Source organism: Amphiura filiformis, chromosome 17 (genome assembly GCF_039555335.1).
Source record: "Amphiura filiformis chromosome 17, Afil_fr2py, whole genome shotgun sequence".
NCBI lineage: Eukaryota > Metazoa > Echinodermata > Ophiuroidea > Amphilepidida > Amphiuridae > Amphiura > Amphiura filiformis.
Window position 1 is genome coordinate 56,497,599 of NC_092644.1, and position 17,364 is coordinate 56,514,962.

General features: G+C 36.3%; 3 protein-coding genes across 3 annotated transcripts in view; 1 reads left to right on the forward strand and 2 right to left on the reverse strand.

The window, feature by feature from the left end:
* The window catches only part of LOC140137315 (A.superbus venom factor 1-like), an 84,959-nt gene extending 83,983 nt beyond the window's left edge, over positions 1–976 (reverse strand). The window contains exon 1 of the mRNA XM_072158956.1: positions 872–976. The gene's annotated coding sequence lies outside the window, so the exon portion shown is untranslated. The remainder of the gene's footprint in view (positions 1–871) is intronic.
* A 78-nt stretch (positions 977–1,054) lies between these two features.
* LOC140138023 (uncharacterized) lies at positions 1,055–7,923 on the forward strand. The gene is made up of 2 exons (XM_072159861.1): positions 1,055–1,122; positions 4,585–7,923. Exon 2 carries the CDS (start codon positions 4,874–4,876, stop codon positions 7,412–7,414), a length of 2,541 nt encoding a protein of 846 aa, XP_072015962.1. The 5' UTR covers positions 1,055–1,122; positions 4,585–4,873; the 3' UTR covers positions 7,415–7,923.
* Positions 7,924–12,902: 4,979 nt separating this feature from the next.
* The window catches only part of LOC140137316 (complement C3-like), a 65,457-nt gene continuing 60,995 nt past the window's right edge, over positions 12,903–17,364 (reverse strand). Inside the window, exons 36-39 of the mRNA XM_072158957.1 lie at positions 17,137–17,229; positions 16,451–16,537; positions 15,255–15,423; positions 12,903–13,087 (exon numbers count right to left, since the gene is read on the reverse strand). Coding sequence (XP_072015058.1) covers positions 12,940–13,087; positions 15,255–15,423; positions 16,451–16,537; positions 17,137–17,229 — 497 coding nt within the window. The 3' untranslated portion in view covers positions 12,903–12,939. The remainder of the gene's footprint in view (positions 13,088–15,254; positions 15,424–16,450; positions 16,538–17,136; positions 17,230–17,364) is intronic.

Here is a 17,364-nt window from a genome sequence, read left to right on the forward strand (position 1 = left end):
GGGGAACCCGATTTTTTAAAACCTTAAATTGTCTCATCATTTAATGCGAGCAGGAAATTTTGTATATTTGAACGTGTACGTAATGTTTTCCTACACCTTTTTAGGGCGTAATATAGAAACGGTGCCCAAAATATCTGTGCCAAAAATCGCTTGCCCCCCCCCCCTTTCGACCTGCCAAAAATCACTTGACCCCCTCTTACAACCCGCCAAAAATGCTTGCCCCCCCCCTTTTGGCCTGCCAAAAATCTTTGCCCCCCTATAATTCACCACCCGGGGTACCCGTACACATAATTATTGCACCACCCCTAAAGCACTGTTGGAACGATCTACCTCACCACATCTTCGACGCCACAAATTCAAAAATCTGTAAATCAAGGCTTCGCGACCTTTTTGACGACACCAACTCCACCTCAAGCTAACTTCAGAATTCAGGTCATCTCCTCTGACGTTGATGCGGGATCCCGCTTTATTGGAGTAACTAACCAGAACCAGAACCAGAGAACTGTAAATTAAAGTTACTTTTTTAAACTTCCGTGGTCCGAGCTGTGCGCCAAGCGTCTACGAGCGTACACACAGAAAAAATAAGCAATCACGCTGATTGGCTGATCAACGCACTTGCCAACAAGTCGGTTGACCCATTGTTTGTCTGTTCGGCGCGTAGTAGGCGACCTTGTCACTTTTACGCGATAGCAATTTACCAGCGCGTACCCCGACCACGGAAGTAATAAAAAACAACTTTAGTGTAAAGTAAAGTAAAAGTACGGTAAGCTTAAAAAAACTGTCAGTCATGTCAGTGTCACTGAGACAAATTTCGCCATAGGAATTCGCAATGCTCGTTTAAAATAAGTTAATTCAATGTACAATTACTTACCGATCAAATGCAGACTTCAATTACTCGCTGACTATAGCTCTAATGTGCCAAAAAATGCTATACAGCAGATATTTCGAGATTGAAAGTTTACTGTTTTGGTTTTGTGATTTTGTTGACTTGGACAGTCCGTACCACAGTTCACACACAGCTCGTGGGCATAATAAATGCATAATGTCAAAGTTCATCAGAATCAAGTCAGTCAAACAACAACAATGTCAGCTGTGCGCTGAAAAACAACAACCCTGAAATAGGTAAGTAAAGCTTTAATATTGTTTTACTGAGAATTTGGACACACATGCTATAAGAATGTAAGTTTTAAAAATAACAAATCATAGTCATACCAGAGAAGATGTAATAAAGAGGAGGTTGATCAAGCTATCCTCAAACAAAATATGTGTGAGACCGCTCACTCAAAGTAAATGATGAATCACCCTATTTAGCTGCTTTACAATAGAATACCACAATAGGGTTTGAACCCCGGATGGGTGTGATACACAAGTTGCAGCTAACTGCTTTTAGGGATAGGTCAGTGTGTGCATGCCATCATGCCATACACACCATGCATGCAGACCCTGTCATCTTGTCAGATTTCAGATAAAATATGACTGAAGTTCCATGGCAAATTATAATTTTTGCTACTTGTTGCCACTTTCAGACTCTATTATTTATGATAAAGAATGTTATCAATTATCAGAATATCTTTATTAGGTTGGCAGGAAATGACAGGAAAATACATAAAATAATAAAATAGAAATGATCAACAATCATCACCTCTCTAAAAAATCCTAAAATTTCTTCTTTAGAAATTTATATATTTACAAAAAACGGTGGATTTGGGGGACATTTTACAGCACTCGATTTCTTTCTTGTATTATCCACATGTGGTATCCCATCCAAGCAGCAGGTCCTTAACACACGCGTTTCATACTTTTTAACAAATTCTCTATAGAAACATTGGAAATATTTTCAATTCTGAAGTGAAAATTGGTCAACCATGGGCGGTCACACACATAACATCATAGGATATTTCAAATGGATGTCTAACTACTTAAGAATAAAGGACTATGAATAGATGCGACAGGATTACCTACGGGATTATCTCAAGGATATAATTCCGTTGACCCTCCTCTTTATTACATCTTCTCTGGTCATACATATCATCTCAGCCATGAGTCTGACGATTTATAAGCTTACCTTTTTTATTATCATAATTAAAGTTGTTTTTTAAAAACTTCTGTGGTCCGGGTACGCGCTGGTGAATTGCGATCGCCTAGTAAGAAGGGACAAGGTCGCCTACTACGCGCCACGCACGAAGACCAATGGGTCAGCCGGCTTGTTGTCAAGTGCATTGATCAGCCAATCAGCGTGATTGTTTATTGCATTTGCGTTTACGCTCGTGTACGCGATACGCACAGGCACGACCACGGAAGTTTAAAAAAAAAAACTTTATGTTTTGCAGATTTCTTGTTACAAATTTTAAGCTTACTACTAACCGTCCAGCTCTGATTTTTTTGCCCCATGCGTATCAGCGTGTTACTAAACTTTCACATGTTCAAAGACTCTCATCAAATTTACTCCCCTCTTTTTTTTTCATGCAAAATCGAGCACAATATTTGGAAAAAAAACCTCTTTTTGTGGTTTTCAATGACTAGAATATTGCAAACACCCCTTTCAGTGAAAAAAAGGAAGGTTTTATTTCAAACTCTAATGTAGACTATGCCATAGTCAATTTTTGATAAATAAAAATACGTTATTAATCATGATGAACGCATTCAGTTGAACTCGAAATTATACTGATATTTATTACATCAAAATACTAGTATAAAATGGTTATGAAAAAGTTTATATAATTATATTGTGACAGTAAAAGTAAAGTATACGTAGGCTTATATTATTGAATGCAACATATCATAATGGCATAACTATAATGGCACTTCAATACTGAACAATTCTAATTTTAGAATCTGCCAGTTTATTACGAGTTAAAAATCGACTATGGACTGTCACTTTTAAGCAGAACTTTACCCAGGGACTTCGTTCTCTAAAACACACTGTCAATCATACTTGTTTATCAATCAAATCTAACCACAAGACTAAGCATGGTGGTACAATACGCACTAGATGCGTACGTTCATCCATCAACTTTCGCGCCAGCACAAAAGCGCCGCATTCCAAAGATAGATGTGTACCATGTATAGTTAATAGTAATGGTACGTGTCGGGAGGATTTAAACAATAACGAGATCTGGGCAACCAATCACAAGCCAGATTCATTTAAAGATGCATTACATCATGACCAATTTTAGTTAGGCCAGAAATTGGCCTAACTCTCCATAGAGTCCCATGTTAAAAATGTTAACCGCAATCCAAAGTCAGTAGTCCACGTGGGAAGCTAACATACAGAGGGAGTACGGTGACTGAAAAGATGATCAGTTGTAAAAACCTATCAATTGTGCACAAATTAATTAAATCGAAGTTTTAAGCTTAAATGCAATATCCAGAGTATGCACAATCATGACAATGGGCAAGTGGACTACGGAGTAGTCTAACTCTAATGGTGACCCGCAGGTCAAATTGCTAGAATTGTACATTAAACACAACTAAACAGCAGCTTATTAATCAGCGCCAATATTGCAACATTGAAACAAACAACTATACAAACATCCAATCCAACCCAACCCCATCCCCCAGTAGGCAATGAGGATAAAGTGCCTTGCCCAAGGACACAACACGTTGGCACGAGCGGGGCTCGAACTCACAACCTATGTATTATGAGTCGGGCGCCTTATCCACTCGGCCACACGTGACACTCAATAATATCTACATAAAATTACGGTACTGGATTTTCCCAAGGCAAAGTACCTGTTTTATCTCAATTTTGCGAAGAGTGCAAATCAAATACCCTTTATTTTGCCGATTTCGCGATCTGCGCTAGCTACTAGTAAAAAGTGCCCCTTTTCAGCGATATTTGGTAACACATATATTTTATACTAACTTTTGTGTTGAGTGGGGGCAGGCGATCTGCAGCCTCATCTCAGCCTCATATTTTCCTCATTAACATCCCGAAATTTGACGTTCCAACTTGTTGTTTTTCCGAAGAAATCATAGAAATTTCACACGCCCCTGGGAATTGTTGACAGCCTGATATTTCATTTTGATGAATTCGGGACATGCACAAAACGTCCATAAGGCCTAACAAAATTAATGTTTTGTGTCCTGTAACCCGATTGTTAATTTTAATTTTTTTTTAAATTGGCGAAAACAAACATGCAAACTATTACTGAGTGGTCCAAAACAAGTCAACAATGGTTGATAACAAAGACTGTCCACCCTTTTAAAAGTGCGCATTCAATTTGAAAAGTGTACACTGTATTTTTACAATTTTAAAATCATTAGATTATGGACAGTTAAAAATATAAAAATATGCCCTTGGATTTCTTGGAGGATGCTCAACTTTTTGTACACAACTTGCCTATCAACTTCATATTTAAGAAAGACCTGGCAGGGCTGCAAACAGCAAACATAGTTGCCAGGTTCAAATCCTGGATTGTCAGTGAATTTTTGCACCAGTTTTCATTTATGTATGTGGAGACTTGTGTAAAGAATCATCTCATAGCAAATATATTTTGAGGCATAGATGAGGTTTACATGTAATACAGCATTTGCCATTTTGTGTTTGATAATTTACCCTGTTTTTTTCATTTTTCCTCACAGGTTGTGATGCCAGCAGATAGCCCAATAAGATTTTACTTCCTCTTGTCTGAAAATACTGACCAAGATCACCCGTTAATCTGCAGTATTTATGATCTCATGTTCATCAACCTGAGATATGTACATGTAAGAGACACAAAACTTCACATGAAGTCAACTTCACACAAAGTCAATGACTTTCCTAATAAACTAAATCAAATTGTGGATAATTTTGTAGACTTTCTTAACTTGAATCTTCACCAAGAACAAATGTTGTAGAAAATTTTACAAAATCACTGCAAACCAAGCCACAATGTCTCAAAACACTCGCAGCAAAACTTCACTTCGTAATAAGCAGACTAAGAAACCTGTGCTTAGGCACCATCAATGTCAGTTCTGTGACAAAACCTTTGACAACACCACAGATAAACGAAGACATGAAATGGTCCACAAGGGAGACAAGCCCTACCAATGCCAATATTGTCAGAAATGTTTTAATCGTCTCGATAATAAGCGACGTCATGAGTTGGGTCATGTAAGGAGCAAGCAAGGACTGCCTCATACTTGCGCATACTGTGCTAAATTTGATAACACGTTAACCAAAGCAAACAATTCAGAAGTAGAAGGAAATCCTAACCAGTGCAAATTTTGTAACAAAATCTTCGCAAGACCCTGTCTACGAAAAACGCATGAAAATTATTCACACTCGGACGACAAACCACATAAATGTCAATTTTGTAGTCTGAGGTTTGTTTGGGAGAGTCAGAAGAAAAAACATGAAGCATCTCATTCACAAGAAAGAGCTCATCCTTGTAAACTCTGCAACAAATCTTTCAAGAATCCTTTTTCTCTCAAACACCACAAGAAGACACACAGTGGAGAACGAAACCACAAGTGTCAGTTTTGCGGAAAAGCGTTCTTGCGTATAACTGATAAGGAGATCCATGAAAAAAGACACACAGGTGAAAAGCCTCAGATGTGTCAATACTGTGGGATGCGTTTCACTGGCGCAGGATCGTTAAAATATCACGTAATGATCCATACAGGTGAAAAGCCGCATAAATGTAACTATTGTGATAAACGTTTCATCACGGCAAGGAATAAAAGAAGACATGAAATGGTTCATACAGGTGAAAAACCGCATCTATGTAAATATTGCAACAAAGGGTTTATCACAAGAAGGAATAGGAATAGCCATGAAAAGGTACATACAAAGGGTGAAGTTGTGCAAAAAGATATCCAGAATGTTGCTGGTGAACTCAGCAAATTTGGTGTAGCTTTACCACCTGTTTCCATGATGGGTGCAGGCATGTTACCATATGCAGGGATTTCACTGCCGACCCAAGTTGACCAACAAAACATTAGTGGTACAGTGTTCAGCAAAGATACCGTTGAAATACCAATTGTTTCAACTGCAGACTTTGTACAAGTGAAAGGATACAAGCGAGGAGGGATTCAACAAAATATTTGTTTAGAGGCAAGCAAAGATAAAGTTGAAATTGTTTCAACTGAGGGGACATGCTTGGTATCAGGAAATGAAAAATTAATGCCAAAGCTAGTGGATCAACGTATTATTGGTGCAATATGTAGCAAACAAGATGCTGAAATTCCTATTGTTTCAACTGAAGGGGTCGGCTTGGTACCAAGAAAAGGCACTTTGATGCCTGAGCAAGGGGATCAACAAAACAATCATGCAGACTGCAGCAAAGATGAGGTTGCAATACCAGTTGCTACAACCGAGATAGAACATTTTGTAGCAGATAAAGCTTTTTTACCAAAGGAAGCGGATCAACAAACTATTGTTGCAGGATGCAGCAAAGATGATGTTGCAGTGCCAACAGTCGTAACTGAGAGGGTAAACTTACATATGCTACCAGATCAAGAATCTTCTTTGCCACATCCACAGCAAGTAGAGCAACAATATACCAATACTGGTGCAGAATACAGTAAAGATGGTGTCGCAATAGTGTCACCTGAGGGAGTCAACTTGGAACCAGATAGAGGAACTTCAGTGGAGAAGCCCCACCAATGTCAGTACTGCAATAAACGTTTTACTCGTCCTGATAATAAACGACGACACGAGATGGGACATGTGGACGCTGAAGGAGAAAAGCCACATAATTGCGCATATTGTGCAAAATATAGTAACGCATCAGGAAGTACGAACAATTCAGAAAACAGCGAAAATCCTAACCAGTGCCAACAATGTGGCAAAGTCTTAGCAAGGCCGTGTCTCCGAAAAAAACACGAGCTATCCCATACAGAAGACAAGCCTTACAAATGTCAACTCTGCAGCCGAGGTTTTATGTGGAAAAGTCAGATGAAACAACATGAAACATCACATTTGAAACAAAGATCTCATTCTTGTAAAGTCTGTGACAAATCTTTCAAGAACCTACATACACTCAGAGAGCATGAGAAGACACACAGTGGAGAGCGAAACCACAAGTGTCAGTTTTGTGGCAAGGCATTCTTACGCTTGACTGACATGAATATACATGAAAAAAGACATACAGGGGAGAAACCTCTGATGTGCCAATATTGTGGCGTGTGTTTCACAGCTTTAGGAGATCTGAAGTACCATGAAATGATTCACACTGGAGAAAAGCCTCATCAGTGTCAATACTGCGAAAAGCGTTTTATCTCGGCACACAGCAAGACTAGGCATGAAAAGGTACACATGCCTACCAAAGGTCAAAGTGAGCACAAAGAAGAAGCTGTTGTTGAATTCAGTAAACATAACATGGGATCACCCAATAACCCAATTCAAGATACAAAGATGTTACCACCAGATGGAGGAATGCCAGTGACTAATTGGCAGTTTCTATATGAAAATGCCCAGCCTAATTTATAGTCCAAACCCAGCCAAAATGTCATGAAGAAGTCAAAGATGTATGTGTGTACTGTTGGGATCTAATTGTGCCAATAACAATGGCTGGAAAAGCCGACAAACCTTAAGGAGTATTACGTGATCACGGTGATCCTAGCATCCTCCTTTTGTGACATTTTTCAGCAGAAGATAACCACGAAAAAGCTTACTCCCAAAATTTGGGAGTTGATTCCGATTTTAAGTTTGCAAGTCATGCATGATTATGTGGATACTGCTCCAAAGGCCACAGTGTTATAATTTTGTTCTGGTGTACCAGAACGCAATTCAAATTTGACAATATTTTTGCTAAATAAATTAATCTGCAAGAAATGTTTTGAATGTAAACATTATGTAGCCAAAGGTTTCCAGTGGTATAAAAATCTCATCTTTTTTTTAGGAAAGTGGGGGCGGGATGTGGATCATGAAATGCCCCTTTAAGAGACCCTTCAATTTACACCATGGGAAAATGGGGGAAATCTACATTTTTCAGATGAAAAAAAATTGATTTGTGTTCCCCCCTCATCATTCATGGCCCATGGGTTTACCCATTTTCAAATTTCTACATTGAAAATTTGATTCATGTTCCCCATTTTTTGCAAATTCTTCCATTTTTTCCCCTGGTGTAAATTTGGTTGGTAAGTGTAGTAAGTCCTCCATTACACAAATGTGCTGTTAATATTGATCATCATTTGTGATGCGATCAAGCAAAATCAGTCGGAACTCGGAAATATTGATTTTGAGATATAGCCAAACAAAGGCAATATTTCCTTTTGTTTCCTCTTGTTTTGGAAACTCTTTAATCGCTCATATCTTTGGAACGGGTTGTTCATTTTCATTGAAGTTTTCTGCAAAATGCAGCTTTGCAAATGCTTTTGACGATCCTATAAGAAACTGAAAATTTAATATTTCCGAGTTCCGACTGATTTTGCTTGATCGTATCACATTTGATGTATAGGGTATCAAAATGTGCAAAAATAAGCCATTGTTCTTTCTATGTTAAAATATTGTGAATATGATTAATAGTTTTGAAGTTAATGGCGGATACATAACAGCTGCGATACTTTTGTGAAAACTTTACATAATATATATATATATATATGTACTGTGTAGACATAATTGAATATGCAAAAATTGCTAAAAATATGGATTTTATGCATGTTCTGTGTTTGATACTGTAGTTGGATCCCTGCACATAATGATGGAGGATTATTGTGTTGTTGGATCCTCCACATAATAATAATGGATTATCATGTTTAGTAAAGTTACTGGGTGGGTGCTTATAAGGGCATGGGCAGTAAATGGAACAAATATGGGACATGTATGGTGCAAGTTCTACTATGGTAGAAGTGTCACTTCAGATGAACCAAAATGACATGTTCAGTATGACACCGACTATGGATATTTCCCAGATGTAGATGACATATCCATTTGTAAAGTTTGTCATTCATCTCTGTAGAATCAAATATTAACTAATCTTGGACTCACTTTTATCGACCTCGCGAAAATAACCTTTTGCATTAGGTTTCTAATGTATCAATATCAAAACCGCGAAATTTAATTCTCGCGCAATTGACAAAATCTCAAAAATATCTTCTAGCGAAAATATTGACTTTTATAGTAATTAATTGGAGGGTTGCATGGTTAGTGGCTTTGATTTTTATTTCGTTTCCATAGAGCAACTGGACTTTGAACATTAATCGTTGATTAAATGTTACTCAGTGCTGTTACTGTATGTTCTACATGTAACTTGATGTAAGTGCAATAACACTCAAATATTAGCAAAATTAATGGTACTTTGAAATCCGATTTATGACAATTCAATTCAATTTTTTGTGCAGATTTTAAAGTGTTAAGTATTCAAAAGGTCACTGATCTCAAACTTGGGTTGCCACTTGCCAGTCTCCCAATTAGGATCTTGGGTTGAGATCAGAAGTTTAAAATCCTAAATGTGATGTGATCAAGCAAAATCAGTCGGTGTCTTATAGATATAGCCAAACAAAGGAAATATGGGACACGATCTGGCTGGTCCATGGGGGCCAAAGGAGGCATTTTTGAAAATTGAGTTACTATAATTATTACATCATACTTACAATAGGCTATCATTTAATGAAAACACCAAAGGTCTAGCATACTTGTTTCTAAAGTTATGAAGTTTTTTTATGTCTATTTTCTTATGTATTTTATTGTTATTCCATATTTTTACCTTTCTCTCAGTTTCAAATTTGCCACCTTTGGCCCCCATGGACCAGATCGTGTCACGTATTTCCTTTTCTCTCCTACTGTTTTAGAAACTCTGTAACTACTCATATTTTGAACTGGTTGTTCAATTTCAATGAGGTTTTCTGCAAAATGTAGCTCTTTGCAAATACTGGTTACAATCTAATAAGAAACTGAAAATTTACTATGACTGACTTCAGACTGATTTCGCTTGATCACATCACATGTGTCTTCCATTATAATTATTTATCACACAAAGCACATACGAGCAACACATCATTTCCATTTTACAAACATTTTAATAGGTAAAACCAATACTTAATGATGCTGTTTCATAATATTACAAAGAATATTAATTTTGATGCTAAAGCTATTTCATATTACATAACATATTTAACATACATTTACATCTATATTTATCTCGATCCATAGTTGTTTGGGCAACATTTTAATATAATATATACCTATGTACAGGAATGTTAAAAATGTGAAGAGCTGTATTAAAAATTATTTATTGAAATGATTGCGATTGTCTGAATAAAGAGTAAAATAAGTTATACCAGTTGAAATCCATACATCCCCATAACCTTAATCTTCCACAGAGGGAGTGTGAATTTCAAATGGTATTACCTGAATGGGTGGCGCCATTAGAAATCTACACCCCCTGTATGGGGTATTAATGTTATGTATTCCATAGGTGGTGTATGGGTTTCAACTGAAATAGTCCTATGCAGATTTAAAGGATGGGCTAACGTATTTATCATTCATTCACATGAGTCATCAAATGCACATTTTTGGCTCTCGTATCAAAAGTGCTTGTGATATCAGAATGAAAATCTATAGGTAATGGAGGGGGCGGGTCAAGTTCAATCAATCGGGATGAAAATATCATTAGACCATCCTCCTTTAATTTGCATGAAGCATGATCAAATGTTTACATGTGTTGCAGACCATGTTTAGGTATCACGCATTGGGTTTACTGATTAATCTTAGATCATGCATGGATCACTTGTGGTTTATTCAGTTGAACACAATGGTGACACCTAGACAAAGCGACATCGATTAGATATGATACCCAAATGGTGCAATACATGAATAGATTGTAACACTTCACATAAAAACCATTGCAACAGATATTTATATGTATAATGTTACATAAATTGTCCATACCTAATTTGAAGGTAATAAAATTTGTTTGAGTTGGAAATGTACCATGGTGTCACATGTCATTCTTTTCTGTGAACAAAGTTTCTATAAAAAAAGTATTTGCATTGTTGCTTCTTAAACAACCACTTCGTTTAAAAACAACCCCTTCGCATAAGTAGTATTGGTCCATATAAATTCATACACAATTTATTCAATGTAACCATTCAAGAACTTTATCTCTTGAATTTCATTATTGGCATCTGCATGGAATTTGGCTGTTCAAGTTGACATCCATACACCCCTATAGAAGACATGACCTTAATCTTCCACACAGGGAGTGTGACTTTCAAATGGGGTTACCTCTATTTGAAATCTACACCCCCGTAGGAGATAAGGGTCATGTCTTCTATAGGGGGTATGTGAATTTCAACTGGAATAGCCCATACAAGCAGGATTTCCAAATTCAGCTGTATTATATTCCCCATTTTCTGTTCTTTTTTTCTGGAAAAGGAATTCAAAGCTTTCTGATTAAAAAGAAATAAGGATTTTGAATTTTCAGATTACTCAAGCAAAAGCAAGTTTCATGCAAGCACTCTGCATTCGGTATCTTTTGGTTTGCGGAGCTGGAGATAAACTGAAACCCAACTCTTCATCAACTATTAAAATGACAAGCCAATTTGTGCCAAAAGTGACATATTACCCAATCTAACCTGCTGATTCTGTAAACGTCAGAAGTAAAATCTGGATATCAGCTTCCTTCTAATGAATTATGGTACACACAGCTGTACATAGAACTCTTTTTGAGAACAAGAAATTCATTGGAAGAAGACAGTGAATCAGTTTACTGAAAAAGCTTGCAGAAATCATCAAATTGAAATTATACAGTTCAACCTTACTTATACAAATCTCTGTCACGCAGTAAATTATTCTTCAAATGAAAACATGTTTTACTATACTCTGATCAGCTTGTAACAGGTGGAGAATACAGATGACCAGACAAAGCCACAGAACCAATAACAGATGTAATACTTGTCTAAATCCTGCAAATTGCTGAGCGCTTGCATGTGGCATCAAGACAATTATGGGAGCTCATCCGAGGAATAGGCTACGTGGTATCATCCCCCTAAAAAAATCCTTTTTTGTTCTTAATATGCTAAAATATCATTCAATCATCAGATATTTTTGTTTTAAAAAAAATGTAAAAGATATTTTTTCACAAAAATTTCTGGGATTTTTGTATAGATGGCCCAAAATCCGAATTTCCAGATAAATCCAGAAAAGATACACGTCTGCAATAAGCATTCCTTAAAAAGGAAAATCGCCTTAATTTATCCATTGTACATTTCAGACGCTCGGTGCAACACTACCTCATTTCTATTTTGGCCATTTTGAGAAAGTTCATGTTTCAAAAATTCTGGCCTCATAGGCCTTTTTAATAACATATATATACTTTGCTGGTCTTGGGGTTGAAAATGGACATTCTTTGTTGTCACTGGTATTTAATTATTTTTCATAAAGTTGGAGCGGTGGTGCAATGAGCTATGATTTACTCAAATAAAATTGTTTGATTATATACAATTAAAACAACATAATCATATGAAAGTCCTTTTCATCATAAGCATAAAATATATTCCATATAAAAACATGGTTGTATGAGTTGCTGCTATTCTTATATAGAAATGTACAAAAATATTGTTCCCTGTTTACTTTTCAGATTATACAAAATAAGTTTGAGATGGGCGTCTATGACAAGCAGCCCCCTCCTGGCCTTTCCATCTGTGTCTGTAGGCGTTGTAATTTAGCCACATGTGTTTCAAATCTTTTTTGAGTGGCTCTTTTTCCAAACGGCCAGTCCTCAAAGACAAAAGTGTCGTCAATGATATACTGGTAGCTGTGTGGTAACAAAGGATACAGAAAAGCAAGACTTATAGTTGTGTTCTAGAGTCTGCATGCACATTCCAATACAAATGTAACAGAAAGCGTGACCTGCAGTGCACTTGACCAACTGACTACAAACTGCCATTATACATTTGTATGCTAATATCAGGGATGGAGAGGGGGGCAAATGAAAGCAGTTACATTCAGCACAATATCTTTCCCTGTTTAAGTCTTCAGATTATACAAAATAATAACTTCGAGATGTGAGTCTATGTCAAGCAGCCCCCTCCTGGACTTTCCATCTGTGTCTGTAGGCGTTGTAATTTATCCACCTGTCGTGCATATCTTGACTTGGTGGCTCTGTTTCCAAACGGCCAGTCCTCAAAAACATAAGTGTCATCAATGATATACTGGTAGCTGTGAGAGGGAACAGAAAAGCAAGGCTTACAATAATCAAATTTTATATAGTGCCGGTATTCGCCCAAAGGCACCATTGGCGCTTTTGCATTTTAAACAACATATATGTGAAAGGGAAAGAGTCATTCCAATATAATAAAGTTATGGTAAGAGAAGCAAACTGAATTGATGTTGGAAATTCCACAGCTTTGCAGCAGTACAATAGAAAGGTCTGTGACTTCTTTGATTTGTCGTCTGTAATCCCACTGATTTGTGTTAACTCACATTTGAAGCGAATTTTGTGTTGACAAGTGCAGAGATGGACAAAGAGGTATATGGTTCCATAAGATCAACAAGATACACTGCTGCAGTATTGTTAAGAATCTTATAAACAAAGACAGCAATTTTGTACACAATCCTCTGCTCAACAGGTAACCAATGCAAAGTTTTCAGAACAGATGTGATATGAGCATCGGCTTTATTAAAGGTGATAAGCATTGCTGTGGTGTTCTGTATACTGTAAATGTTTTGATTGGGATTAGGTGATGCCATAGATGAGAGAGTTTCCATTGTCAATCTTCGATGTAATGAAGACATGCACCATCATTTCATTCATTTTTTGGTTTACATGAATACAAATACAAACAATTGAAATGCAGGCAAATTTACAGACTGCAATTAATCCAAAAAAAATGATGGGGCACAAGATCCAATATTATACAATCAAACATAAAAAACATTCAAATATATAAAATATTCTATTCAGTACACTTGCATCACTTTCACCAAAACCAAAAAAGGGTGCAAAAAGGTGAGAATTTTTTAATGCTACATTGTGCAGAGTTATTGACTTTTAATAGGCTATGTCCGCAAGCAATTTTAGCATGCCATTTGGAAATTTTGCCTTCAGAATACAGTTCACCAATATTGCATGTATTGCCTTTGCACATCATATTTTTGACCGATAGAGCTTGGACTGCAACTTGCCAAAGAGTGGCAAATTCTGAATGTGATAAAGGGCCAAAGGCTCCAAACTATTTTCAAGCTACATTATTTCACCTTCAAATCCTTGAATCCTTTTCATTATTTCTTCAATTATCATAATTTTGCAGTGCAGCTCAACTTACCGTACTTTGCCTAACCAGACAGTCCATGCCAAAATTGTTACTACACCTTTACATTTCATCGAATCTCTTTTTGATGTCTGTCATTTTGAACATCATACTTGAAAGATGTATGCTATGTAGAAACTTTATTTTGCAATTTCATAATTTGCATATTATTAGCATATTTGCAAGAAAAAACATGAAAATCAATAAATACCTATATTTTTCACAATTTCAATATTTTATTAGAAATTAAGCATGTAGGCCGTTTGTTATGACTTGATGAATGAAACTGTTAGACAGATTTTGATATTTTTGCTTATTTTTCCTTTTTTGCCCCAAAATGTGTAAAAATCACAATTTTGTGGATGACCTGTATTTTCTTTGAATATTTATCAAATTTCTTAATTTAGGTATAATACAGTGCAGAAAAAGATGTCAACAAAATCTGTTAAAACAGATTTCCAATAAATTGTTCCATTTTCATTTTTGGGTTAAATACTCAATTTTCATGCGCGGGATATTTGAAACATAAAATTAAAACATGTCCATTGCACTTTTTCCTCGAGATGTACTATAATATCAAGGTTACGGATATATTATAATCCCTTTTTATCTTCACTGATCCATCAGATACCTATTGTTATGAATGATCAATGAAAAGGTTCAGAACTGGGCTACTAATGGTCTTGTCAAGTATCTATAGTTATTTTCATGACTGTGTCAACTCAAAAATCATGCAAGGTCGAATGTAGGAAAAGTATGATCAGTTGAGCTGTATAAATTTTGATTATTGCAGGTCACAGTTCAGTGGAACTTAGCAAACTGCAGTCAATGGGATGCACTTTCTCACTTTCTAGTCTCATGCTATTCCAGTTGAAATCCATACCCCCTATGGAAGACATGACTTATTCTCCCAAACAGGGGGTGTAGCTGTCAAATGGAGTCACCCATTCAGGTAACTCAATTTGAAATTCACACTTCCTGTGTGGAAGATTAAGATCATATCTTCCACAGGGGGTATATGGATTTTCAACTGGAACAGCCCAATTACTTTAATTAGAAAACAAATTGATACATACCTATCTTCTCCCCTTTCATCTTGGACTTTCAAGCCGCCTCTACCTATAACAAGATAATGTCGTTTGGAGCCAATCTGAAGTTCTTGACAGTTTTTACTCTTCCAGAATTGTCTTGCTACTGATGCTGATGGATTAGCCCTGAAGCTCTCTTCCAAAGCAAAATCATTGCCTATACAGATAAAACATGATGGATGATTAGAATCCGTTCACTGGACCTTTGCAGACCGGGGATAAATTGGAATGTTCCAGTGAGTCTAGTATGACCTAACTTACTCTAGATTGAACACGATAATACAGCCGACTATCATATAGGGCTTGCTATACACACTTTTTGTTGGATGCTAGAGTCATTTTTGGTGTATCCTTAGTATAAGGGAACACACCAAAAGTTTAATGATGTCCTATTAACTAAAGTTCTTTTGTTAGGGGGGGGGGGAAGGGACCAGAAAGTCTGATAACATATGTAAACAAGGCGGATCTCGAATCACAAGTCTCGTCTGCTTTCACAATGCTTATGCGATGAACTTTGGCTAGTGTTATTGGCAGTATGCAAAAAGTGCATAGTTAATAACAACTTTTTGGAAAACTTACATCATTAATGACAATATTCAACCTAAATAGTCACCCTGAGCCAAGTATATATGTGTTAAAATGGGTGTTTATTTTTTTATTTCAATACATAACATGATTTTAAAATATGTTGCTTGAATGACAACAATTTTAGTTAATAGAATTATTATATCATTACCGCATACATAATAGAAGATAGAAGAAAATATGGCTCATTATTTACAAGATACAGTTTTGAAAGTTGCACCTTTGTACATTCAACTCTATCAAAGCAAGCTGGATAACTTAAGATTGTGCATACTTTGTGAGAGTTTAATGGACCCTTCAAAACGGCATCTTATCTTACAAAACACAACAATGTGTGACATTGTAAATTGGAACATGTGTGTAAAACAAAATAGGCTGCCAATAACTTTAGTAAATTTTTAACTTTGTCAAAACTTTTTGCTTTGATTTATTTCAAAAAGTCTTAGGAAGAACTTGTGAACCCTTTATTACTACTATTTAGAGATTAAAATCTAAACGGAATCTCACATTATCTAAATGCTCATAATGTACAAATAAAGCTTTCAAATATGGTCCAGACAAAAGCAATAACCAAATAAATCAAGTGAAAGTAAATTTACCTATTTTTAACACTGAATCAATATTAAGTGTGTACACATCAAATCCAGCACCATTTGATTTCCTGTTGCCATAGCTAACTTTGTATGCTGAAATGCAAAAAAAAAAGATGTAAATTGTAAATGTGTTAAACAATTAAACAAAAGATAAACACAATGTTTGTTGACTAAGGAAAATTCTAACATTTGAATGAAATGTTCATTGAGTGCTTTAAAACAAGGATTATGGGTAATAATTCCTCATATCAGACTATTGGACAGCCACATATTTTTTCAGAGAAAATACTGCAAATGGGGGAAATAAAATCCATTATAATAAGCCTTGGATTCTCACATATTGAACCTATACCTTGCCCCAAGAGTGTGGGCTTTTAGGGGGGCACTCCCTGACAAAAAAGAAAAGAAAAAAGTGCTCCTCTGACAAAAAATATTGTATGATGCAACTGCAATTCATCTGTGCCCCCCATTTTATTTACCCCCCCACCACCAAAAAGCTGGCTACCCCCTGATTGGCACTCTGTATGATGCATACAATCAATGGAGTCTGGATTCAAGCACGGTCTAGATTTATCTCCAAATTTCAATGGACTCAAGGCTTGGCTTGGGCTATAGTGGACTTGTACTTGCATTACTTGTTTGAGGCAGATTCAGCTCCAAGACTGAATACAATGAAGATAAGTAATACTTACCAAATGTATCTGATGAACTGCATATCTTACTTATTACATCCAAATAGCTAGTGCTGCACTCATTTGCAGTACATGCACGCTTAGGACAGTTACCTGCAAAGATGAGAATAGTACAATTTATAGTTTTTAGTGAGCAAAAAATGACAATACTCATGACAAATCTAAACATTTTGATAGTTTTTTAGTTTGTTTCCTTCTTTTGCCTAATAATCAATTCCTAATTTTTGT

Bases quoted from the DNA above. Each gene is read 5' to 3' on its own strand.
- LOC140138023 (XM_072159861.1), top strand. From the start codon at position 4,874: ATGTCTCAAAACACTCGCAGCAAAACTTCACTTCGTAATAAGCAGACT.